General features: G+C 26.3%; 4 protein-coding genes across 4 annotated transcripts in view; 3 read left to right on the forward strand and 1 right to left on the reverse strand.

Moving 5' to 3' along the window:
• Phum_PHUM315990 (uncharacterized protein) overlaps positions 1–4,396 on the forward strand; it is a gene marked incomplete at both ends in the record, with an annotated part of 7,508 nt that extends 3,112 nt beyond the window's left edge. The window contains 15 exons of the mRNA XM_002427328.1: positions 59–175; positions 290–531; positions 617–1,051; positions 1,117–1,283; positions 1,356–1,553; positions 1,626–1,876; positions 2,080–2,260; positions 2,339–2,451; positions 2,560–2,737; positions 2,840–3,064; positions 3,173–3,360; positions 3,449–3,690; positions 3,790–4,007; positions 4,074–4,144; positions 4,307–4,396. Coding sequence (XP_002427373.1) covers positions 59–175; positions 290–531; positions 617–1,051; positions 1,117–1,283; positions 1,356–1,553; positions 1,626–1,876; positions 2,080–2,260; positions 2,339–2,451; positions 2,560–2,737; positions 2,840–3,064; positions 3,173–3,360; positions 3,449–3,690; positions 3,790–4,007; positions 4,074–4,144; positions 4,307–4,396 — 2,916 coding nt within the window. The remainder of the gene's footprint in view (positions 1–58; positions 176–289; positions 532–616; positions 1,052–1,116; positions 1,284–1,355; positions 1,554–1,625; positions 1,877–2,079; positions 2,261–2,338; positions 2,452–2,559; positions 2,738–2,839; positions 3,065–3,172; positions 3,361–3,448; positions 3,691–3,789; positions 4,008–4,073; positions 4,145–4,306) is intronic.
• A 2,550-nt stretch (positions 4,397–6,946) lies between these two features.
• Phum_PHUM316100 (protein C22orf13, putative) lies at positions 6,947–8,308 on the reverse strand (the record flags this gene model as incomplete). The annotated part of the gene is made up of 4 exons (XM_002427329.1): positions 6,947–7,035; positions 7,279–7,573; positions 7,879–8,162; positions 8,281–8,308. The coding sequence occupies 4 exons, from the start codon at positions 8,306–8,308 to the stop codon at positions 6,947–6,949; spliced, it is 696 nt and encodes a 231-aa protein (XP_002427374.1).
• Positions 8,309–8,562: 254 nt separating this feature from the next.
• On the forward strand, positions 8,563–9,094 carry Phum_PHUM316110 (Small nuclear ribonucleoprotein SM D3, putative; the record flags this gene model as incomplete). The annotated part of the gene is made up of 2 exons (XM_002427330.1): positions 8,563–8,875; positions 8,997–9,094. The coding sequence occupies 2 exons, from the start codon at positions 8,563–8,565 to the stop codon at positions 9,092–9,094; spliced, it is 411 nt and encodes a 136-aa protein (XP_002427375.1).
• A 778-nt stretch (positions 9,095–9,872) lies between these two features.
• Phum_PHUM316120 (uncharacterized protein) overlaps positions 9,873–10,551 on the forward strand; it is a gene marked incomplete at both ends in the record, with an annotated part of 3,656 nt that continues 2,977 nt past the window's right edge. The window contains 3 exons of the mRNA XM_002427331.1: positions 9,873–9,965; positions 10,120–10,397; positions 10,483–10,547. Of these exons, the coding sequence (XP_002427376.1) occupies positions 9,873–9,965; positions 10,120–10,397; positions 10,483–10,547 (436 nt within the window). The remainder of the gene's footprint in view (positions 9,966–10,119; positions 10,398–10,482; positions 10,548–10,551) is intronic.

Consider the following 10,551-nt stretch of genomic DNA (forward strand, 5'->3'; position numbering starts at 1 on the left):
TTTTTTTTAAAGTTTAAATACGCAAAAATTTCATCCCCCCACCAATAATAACGTAAAGAAGGGAGTATTTTTCAACTTATCTGCTTTAATCGGAGAAAGTACTCAATCTGGAGGCAAATATAAAACAAGATTAAAGCAATTATTACAGTGGTGTGGCAATGATTTTGATGGAGTCGTATCCTTTTCTACAATTTATATCTGTTGTGATTGTTTTGTGTAAAAAAAAAAAAAATTTTTTTAAATAACACAGTAAAATAAATAAAAATTTTATTCTTTAATTAATGTGTAGATTGTTTTCGACGAATGTCACAGGGCTAAAAATTTATGTCCTGTTGGTTCGAGTAAGCCTACAAAAACAGGTTTGACCGTACTTGAACTTCAAAATAAGTTACCAAACGCCCGGGTAGTTTACGCATCGGCAACGGGTGCAAGTGAACCCAGAAACATGGCGTATATGGTACGACTTGGTATGTGGGGAGAAGGAACCCCTTTTCCTGATTTCAATGATTTTATCACAGCCGTTGAAAAAAGGTATTTGAAAAAATGGTTTTGATTATTATAATGTTATATTAAAGTTATACATTTATAAATATATTTAAATATTAATAATACTTAGGGGTGTTGGGGCCATGGAAATAGTTGCAATGGACATGAAATTAAGAGGTATGTACATAGCTCGACAGCTGAGCTTTCACGGCGTGACATTCAAGATCGAAGAAGTTCCACTGACACCGGAATTCATTAAAATCTACGATGATTCGGTTAAACTTTGGGTTGAAGCAATGCAAAAATTCACAGAAGCCGCGGAACTGATTGACGCGGAAAATCGTATGAAAAAGACTATGTGGGGCCAGTTTTGGTCATCTCATCAGCGATTTTTTAAATATTTATGTATAGCTGCAAAAGTGAAATACGCTGTAAATGTAGCTCGCGAGGCAGTGAAATGTGGAAAATGTGTGGTAATAGGTCTTCAGTCAACTGGAGAAGCCAGAACTTTAGATCAGCTTGAAAGAGATGATGGCGAACTAACCGATTTTGTATCCACTGCAAAGTAAGTACGCGTTTAAATGTACTAATACGAATAACCTGATAACCATAAATAAAAAATAATTTTAGGGGAGTGTTACAATCGTTAGTTGAAAAACATTTTCCCGCACCGGATCGTAGCCGCATTCACAGATTACTTGGTTTAGATATTGCAAAGAAGGATGACAAAAAAGGAAAACAAGCTAAAAATGGATTTGATGACATCGCTAGCGGATCTTCTGGCAAGCGCAAGCCCGGTAATAAAGTCGCCATTTTTTATTTAATCATGTTTTTATAGGACATTTATCATTGAGATAATAAAATTTCAGTTAGGCAAGCCGCACAACGAGCTTCAAAAAAAGTTAAAATTACAAGTTCAGACACGGAAGAAGATAGTGATGATTCTGTAGATTCAGAATTTAAAATATCTGGTGACAGCGAGACTCCCGAATCCGAAGGTCAAAGCGAAGAATCTAATCCCTCTAGCGATTGCAATCCTTTTTACAGTGATTCAGACAGTGATGCGGGTACATTTAAAAATGTTTATTTTGAAAAACATTGTTTACAGTTATTAGAACCACTATTTTTCATATTTTTAGCGGACCCTTGGGTCGGAGGTGCCAGAAAAAAGAAACAAACCAAGTACAAACCGAAAAAAAGGCAAACGACTCAAGATAAAATAAAAGAAATTATTAGTAAAAAATTATCGACCAATAAAACGAATGGAAACGAAGATAATTACTCATTTCCACCTCGTGATGCTATCGAACGAGCTTGTAATATGAAAGAAGAACTTTTAGAGCAAATTGAAAAATTGGGAGAACGACTTCCTCCGAATACTGGGGGGGGGGTTAATCGATGAGTTGGGCGGCCCCGAGAATGTTGCTGAAGTAAGAACTTGAGAGTAAAAGTTGAAATATTATTGTTTTCATGATGAGTAAATTTTTTAAATTATTTTTTTTTTTAAAGATGACCGGAAGAAAAGGTCGCGTGGTTCAAACCGAAGATGGAATACAATACGAAAGTCGATCTGAAACCGATGTTCCTTTAGAGACGTTGAATTTAACGGAAAAACAAAGATTTATGGATGGGGAAAAAGATGTAGCTATAATTTCCGAGGCTGCTTCAAGTGGCATTTCGTTACAAAGTGATAGAAGAGCAAGAAATCAAAGGAGAAGAGTTCACATAACTTTAGAGTTACCGTGGAGTGCAGATAGAGCTATACAACAATTTGGTAAGCAATTTTCAAATACTATTTTTTTTAAAATTAGAATCCTCTTTACACTAAACTTTTTTATTTGCTGTATTTTAGGTCGTACACACAGGAGTAATCAAGTAAATGCACCAGAATATTTTTTCCTTATATCCGATTTAGCAGGAGAAAGAAGATTTGCATCTATCGTGGCTAAACGATTGGAAAGCTTGGTTTGTAAATTATTAAAAGATTTTCCCTTTTTTTTTTTTTTTTTTTTTTTTTTTCTTATTCTTTTTTGTAATTTTTTATTTTTTTTTAAATTTTATTTTAATGTGTAGGGTGCTCTCACTCACGGTGATAGACGAGCCACTGAAACGCGAGATTTGTCGAGGTTTAACATTGATAATAAATACGGTCGAGCCGCTTTGGAAGCAACAATGAAAACAATTATGGGTTACGAACAACCTTTGGTGCCTCCTCCTCAAGACTACCCGAAAGGAAAAGATTTTTTCAAAGGTATTAATTTACTCCTTATCGAATTTAAAAAATAAAATGTGTTTATGACGTCAAATTGTTATTAATAAATATTAATATATATATATTATGCATTTTTTTCAGATGTGGCCGATGCCTTAGTTGGAGTTGGCGTAATAACAAATTCCGAATCTATGCCCGGTGTATTAATGCTTGACAAAGACTATAATAATATGTCGAAATTTTTAAACAGAATACTAGGTATGCCAGTTGATCTGCAAAACAGGCTTTTTAAATATTTCACGGACACGCTTAATGAAATAATTAAACAAGCCAAAAAAACTGGAAGATTTGATCTTGGAATATTGGGTAACATTTTTTTATTTTAAAATTTTTTTTTTTTTTTTTTTTTTTTTTTTTTTTTTTTTTTTTATTTGAAATTAATAAATATTAATGTTATTTATTTTTTTTTCGCAGATTTGGGTACCGCAGGAGAAGATGTTAAAAGAGTTAAATTATATTCATTTTTAAGAAAGCATGCTACGGGAGTAGCCACGACCGAACTTCATATTGTTCACGTTGAACGTGGCATGAGTTGGGAAGAAGCACTTGAAAAGTTTACAAAGCTCAACGGCTCAAAAGAAGGATTTTGGCTTTCACATCAGGTTTTATTTTATTATAATTTATATTGATACGATAAATACTTTGCATTAGTTTTTTTTTAAATGAATAATGTTCCATTTTTTTTTTTAGATTCGTAATAGTAAACAAACTGCAATTTTAGCCATCGCCGTCGATGGTGGAAAGTCTAAAAAATCGGATTCGAAAAAAGATTCGTTATATACAATTTACAGGCCGAACACGGGTCTTCAATTACGACAAGAAACTCTGGCAGAATTGGAGAAAAAATATAAAAAAGTCGATGAGGAAAATGCACAAAGTCATTGGATTCAACAGTATAATGCGAGCGTGACGACATGTTCTCATGCATATTGGTAAGTATAAACTACCCCCCCCCCTCCCTCCTAATATTTAATATAATCACATTTAATTTTAAACTTTTTTTTTTTTTTTTTTTTTTTTTTTAAATTCAGGAAAGGAAATTGTAAAAATGTAACATTAAATTTAGACTGTGAAGTAGGTTTAAGAAGAAGAACTTACAACATATTATCCGGGTCTGTACTTTCCGTGTGGGCTCGAATAGAAGGGGTTTTGGCCGCAAAAACTGGTCATAATACAAAAATGCAAGTGGTAAGGTTAAAAACGGCAGAAGGTATTAAAATTGTGGGTACGTATAATGTGGGTCGTTTAAGTAAATCATCCCTATTCTTTTGATTTAAAAATTTAAAAATTATTATTATTATTATTATTGTTTTAGGAACCTTAATACCGAAAAGTTGCGTTTCGGCTCTTCGTGAAGCTCTTTCATCAGATGCAGAAAAAACCGATGTGAAATCATTCGAGGATGAAAAAACATAAATTTTTTCATTGAATCCACATTGTATAATTTTCACGAAAATCGTATTAATTTGTTTTTTTTTTTTTTTTTTTTTTTTTTTTCCCCTTTAATTTTTAACTCGCATTGTATTATTTTGGTTTTACTAAAATTAGCGAAACCCTCATAAGTTTCGAATACAAGAAGAGCAAGACTCGTTCAGACGTGTTCAGACTCGGAAAGAAATTTCTGAGAGTTTTCGTTAATAATTTTCCGTACTTCCAAATAATGGACGAGCATAAAAAAAAGGATAATTATTATTGAAAAGAGAAAGAAGTCTTTTTGCAGTTTTGTAAAAATTTAAAAAAAAAACTTAAATGCTTTCTATATAAGTTAATGTAGGATAAAAACATAAGAAGGAGGAAAAAAAAAAATTTTTTTTTTTTTTTTTCTTGTTTTGATGCTGTATTTTATTTGTAATTGACGCTATAGTTTTTTTTTTTTTTTTTTTTTCAGTGTTTTGTCCTTTGTATGTGTATTTTATTACACTTAACGTATCTCTGTAATGATAAAACATATATATATATAAATATATATATATTTATAGACTTAATTACTTTTATGTTATTAAAAAAATTTCTCTCAAAAATTTAAAAGAAAAAAAAAAAAAAAAGTGATAGAGAGAATTTACTATATATTGTAGTTATAATAGCCTGATACCTTGCCGAGTATTTTTTAAAAAATAATTATTATTTAGTTTTTCACATTTATATTTAATATAACATTTTCAAAATTGTAAACAATAATAATAATAATAATACCTTGCCAAAAAAAAAAAAAAGTGATTTAATTAATTTCTCAGTTAATTGTAGATTAATTAAAATAGTTAATAAATGTAGTTTAAAAGAGTATAAACAACCTGAAATAGGTAAAGTTAAAAATTTTTTCTCTCCTAGTCACAAAATATTATTATTATTATTAAAATGTTTAATTTTTTTTGAAAATTTAAATGTAAAAATATTAGTTTTCAATAATTATTGTTATATTCGCGATAAATTTATGTTGTTCATTTTTTTTTTTTTTTCATTTGTAAAAAAAAAAAGTATTTATTTTCAAAGAATTTTTTTTTTTTTTTTTTATTTCAGTTAAAATAGTGTTATTGTATTTCATGTGTATTATTGAATCATTCCGAATTTTCTTTAAATAGTAGTAGTTGTCTCATGATTTTTATGTACACTAAAAGTTAATATCGATTGCTTTGTATTATACTGTATTTTGTATCACATCTGTAATAATAATGTTTTCTTTTATAACCTTTGCATTTTTTTCTATCTAATTTTTTATAAGAATAAAACTGTTTTTTTTTTTTTTACTAACAAATTCAATTTGAAAACATAAAAGTAGGAGGTTAGATTAGCAATATGGAATTTTTTTTTTTTTTTACTCACAAATTCAATTTGAAAACATAAAAGTAAGAGGTTTGATTAACAATACAATAAATTTTTTTTTTCTTTTTATAAAAATATTTAGAAATGATTGTGAATGAATATTTTAAAAATTTAAAATTTTTTAATTTTAATTAAATTTTTATACAATTAAATAATATCTCAATTAACCAATTAAATTGAATTATGAATTTATAAAAAAAAAAAAAAAAAAAAATTATTACCTCCTAATTTTTGACCGATACGAAAAAATTATTTTGATTAATAACTTTTTTTAAAAAAATAATATTTTCATGAATAAATAAAAAATTATGTGTCTAATTACCTTTGACTTCATACTAAAATTTCAATTTGTTTTAAAATAAATTATAATTTAAAACTTGTTTCATTTAAAGGAGGGGGGAAAAAAAAAAAAATTAAAACAAAATATTAAATTTAAAAAAAAATTATTATATTTACATTTATCATTTTTTTTTTTTTTTTTTTTACAAAATTTTAACGTACAAATGAAATAATATCCAGAAAATATATATATATTTGTGAAAAAAAAATATATAAAAAAAGTGTTTTGAACTTTGCTGGAATAATTATTATTTTGTAAGCAATTGTACTATTCAGAAATAACATTTTATTTTTTTTTTTTGACTAATATTAACATTCTATTTATTTTTTTATACATATGCATTATTTACATGAAAAAAAAAAAAAAAATACTTTTATTATTTTTACAATCAGTCTTTGATAATGTACTTAAAAATTTTTTTTTTTTTTTTTTAGTGTAAATTTTAAGTAAATTAATTTTTCCGTTAGAGTTTATATTGAATTGAAGGCACAAACAATTACAATTGTATAAATTTTTTAACAAAAAATTCCTTATCACTATAAAAATTTAAAATTAAATGTTTTTATCTACTCGAAAGAAAAATTTTCCTTAAAAACTTAGTTTCTAATAAATCAAATTACAATTTGTACATACATTTCCTATAATATTTTCTAATAATGAGAAAAATGAAATCAAGTTTTTTTATCTTAAATTGTTTATATTTTAAAAAACCTTGAAAATTATTAGAAATTATTATAAAAGTTTTTTTAATATGACTAAATATATATAATGATGACACTACTCTGTGACAATGTATACTGTTCTCATGTATACATTCATTAAGTAAATATTAAAATATCTAGCTTTACTAATATAAATTTTTAAAATATACCCACTAATAAATGTATATTATATACATATAAAATGAAAAATACAGCTGCTTATAAAGATTATCAGACTTTATGATTAAAAAAAATAATGTGAAATTAATGATTTGCACTAAAAAATATTCAAGGAATTAATTAAAATTGAATAGGTTTATTTCATTATTAGTTATTAAAAATAAATATACAGTCTTCATCTGTTCCAAAACATAGTCTTGCTTTGTTCATAGCAGAATATTCCATTGCACATACTCCTAAAAAATTATATTTAAAAAATAAGTTGGAGCTCATATTTAAATTTTTTTTTAATGAAAACATACTCTGTAACCTCCCTGTTTATTCTGACATTTTAAAATTAAAATTTAATTTAATTTAAACTTGTAAAATTAACCTATATTAACTAACATAAAATATTTATTTAAAAAAAAAAAAAAAAAATGTTAAATAAAAATAAGTAAATTCTAATCTACTTATAATATTATTATTAATTTACTTACTATTTGAGTAAGCTGGATTTCTATAGTAAAATTGTTTATTTTTTAAATTAAAACCGCAAAGTATTATATAATGCCCATGATAATTAATAACTTGAGGCATACAATTTGAAAATTTTGATATAATATTATTTTTTTTGCAACGATCACAAGTTAAATATTCTGCATTTATTAACAATATAATCGGACCATATCGCCTTAAATGGCTGATAAGATCTTTTGTTTTAATCGATTTTTCTTTTATTTCAATGCCATTTATTTTGGCATCTCGAAATCTTTGAATTACCCTTTTTTCATCCTAAAATTTTTAATAAAAAGTATTTTATTAAATTTAGAATGTGCAAATCAATTTTTATTACTTGATAATATAGCAAGTAATATGCAGGTTATAAAATAAAATTTTAAAAAGTTTTATATGTATATATATATATATATATATAAGTTTTTAATATTTTAAATGTTCAAACCTATTACAATAAAAAGTTTTCAATAGTTTTACAAGTTGAAATTTCTATTAAAAATATTTTAGGTTTTTGAAATTGTCAAAAAAATAAAATAATCACAGATAAGTTATTAACAATCACTAAAACATACATACATTACCTTTGGTAGAATTTTTTCATAAAAAAAGTGTGTGCTATGATGAGGATTAATGCCAATAACAGCTGTATAAAAAATAAATTTTAAAGAAAATTTTTTCATTAGATAACACAAATCAATTGTCCAAGTGCTTTTCCCAAAACCTTCACCTTTACAAATTTCATCAAAGTTTTCAATAAAAAAATGTCTATTTTTTTCAGATAATATCATCATAATACACGACAAACCACAATCCCAAGTATTTTTTTGTCTGTAGTGAGGCAATTTTATTTCGTACTCTTCGATTCCTGTAATAAGTGTATTGATTAATAAAAATATTAATTATTTAAAAATTTTTAAAAACATCAAGTTAGATATAATTATTAATAAACAATTTTTTAATAATTTACTAATGATTGTACTAACCATCATTTTCAGATTGAGAATGATTCATAATTCTAAAGAAAATATAACTTTAAAACATTACAAAAATAAATACTAACGAAGATAATTGTCACTTTAACTTTGTTTGCAAACTTTGCCTTTTATAGCAAAGTTGTTGGCCTCAAGTTGAAACCGTTGTTTTGAAACAAACAAGAAGCCATTTCGTTTATTAGTGTTTGTTATTTTTCTATTTTTTTTGAATTGAATTTAATCTATTTGCATCGTATTTTCTCTTTTTTAATTAACAGATTAAATATATTTATAATGTCGATAGGGGTACCAATTAAGGTACTTCATGAAGCTGAAGGCCACATAGTTACTTGTGAAACGATTACCGGGGAAGTTTATAGAGGGAAACTCATAGAAGCCGAAGATAATATGAACTGTCAAATGGTTACTTGTTCGGTGACCTATAGAGATGGTAAAGTGTCTCAGTTAGAAAATGTTTATATTAGGGGATCCAAAATTAGGTTTTTGATATTACCAGACATGTTAAAAAATGCACCTATGTTTAAAAGAGTTCAAAAAGGTTCTGGAGGAGCCGGTCGAGGAAAGTCTGCTATATTGCGCGCCCAGGGTATGTATAAGTCTTGAAAATTGTAAAATTACACACTTTTCTCTGTATTCTATACATTTTTATCTCTCATAAAGGAAATATTGTTATGCATGTTATTATACATAATTTTATTTTGTTTTAGCTGCAAGAGGGAGAGGAAGAGGTGCAGGAGCTACACCTAGTCAAAGAGGAGGGCGTACATGGGTTGGAACTGGAACAGGAACTCAAAGGAAAACTTGAGCCAATGAAAGTCAATAGAATAAATTTAATATTTGTTAATTAATTAAAAAACATTCGAAATATTTGCATTCAGTATAATTTTCATTGTCTGAAATCCAAAACTGCTTGAAGAAGTTTAAAATGAGTACATTTTTTGTCACACAGGTTTTGTGGTGTATGTTTTTACAATTTATAGTAATACAGTAATAACAAATGTTTATTAAAATTATTGATTTAAATATTATTGGCATTAATAATGCTAAGTAATTAGTATTTGTATTGCAAGATATTGTAAAATGACTATATAATTTCTTCTTAAATAATAAATATGATTTGTAAGAATTTGTTTGTTACATTCAAAATAATTGTGTATTGTGACATTTTTTTTTTAAAAATAGATTTTTAAATTTGAATTGTAATTTTTTTATACTAATTGCATTTTTGACAATTAGTATTTTATAATAAAGTAATTTTTTGCCAAATCAATTTTTGAAAAATTTGAAGCTATTCATTCATGATAAAAATAAATTAAAAAAATATTGCCTTTTTTAAAGTCATTATGTTTTTAAATTTAGGGCCAATCTCAATTACATATATTTTTTAAAAAAATATTTTTCAAAAGCATTGTATGTTTAAGTAAGAAAGTGTTAATTTTAATGTTTTACTGTAGCCGTTTACGATTTAGGAGCCAAAACTTTCGCTGTAAAATGCCTTTAACCAGCATGGCAATGTTGCTTACTGATACTTCCATATTGGTTTATTAGTAGTACTGTTTACAAGTGTTTTATTAAATAAAAATATGAGTAGGTTTTTTGCAACAGCATCGGATTCGGAAACCGAATGTTCTTCTGAAGATGAGCAAATTCCGAGGCAGCCGGCAGCGGCTTATGCGGTAAAATTTATGAATTTAGTTTTAAAACCATGCTCCCGGGATAGAAATACCTTACTTTTTGGCCATTTTATATTTAATATAAAATACTTTAAATATTAAGGGAAGTATTTAAAATAAAAATGATTTATTCGTTTATTTCCTTAAATTATTTTAGTTTTCCGATGAAGAAGAAGAAACTAAACGAATAGTTAGATCAACTAAAGAAAAACGTTATGAAGAACTTACGAATCTTATTAAACAAATTAAAAATTTTAAAAAAATTAAAGACATGTCTTCAATGTTAACTGGTTTTGAAGAACTCATGAGAGCTTACAGTAAAGCTCTACCGGTAATAACAATTGAAGAAAGTGGTAATACTCCAAGATTTTATCTTCGTTGTCTTGTTGAAATGGATGATTTTATTAATCAAGTATGGGATGATAAAGATGGCAGGTAATTAATAACTTTTTTCTTTTAAAATTATCACCTCTATTTGTTTAGATGCAACTAATTCTTTATAATTTTTTTTTCTCACCAGGAAAAATATGTCGAAAAATAACTCTAAATCACTTTCAATTTTGAGACAAAAACTTCGGAAATATAGTAA

This window comes from Pediculus humanus, genomic scaffold (assembly GCF_000006295.1).
Source record: "Pediculus humanus corporis 1103172107718 genomic scaffold, whole genome shotgun sequence".
NCBI classification, from domain to species: domain Eukaryota; kingdom Metazoa; phylum Arthropoda; class Insecta; order Psocodea; family Pediculidae; genus Pediculus; species Pediculus humanus.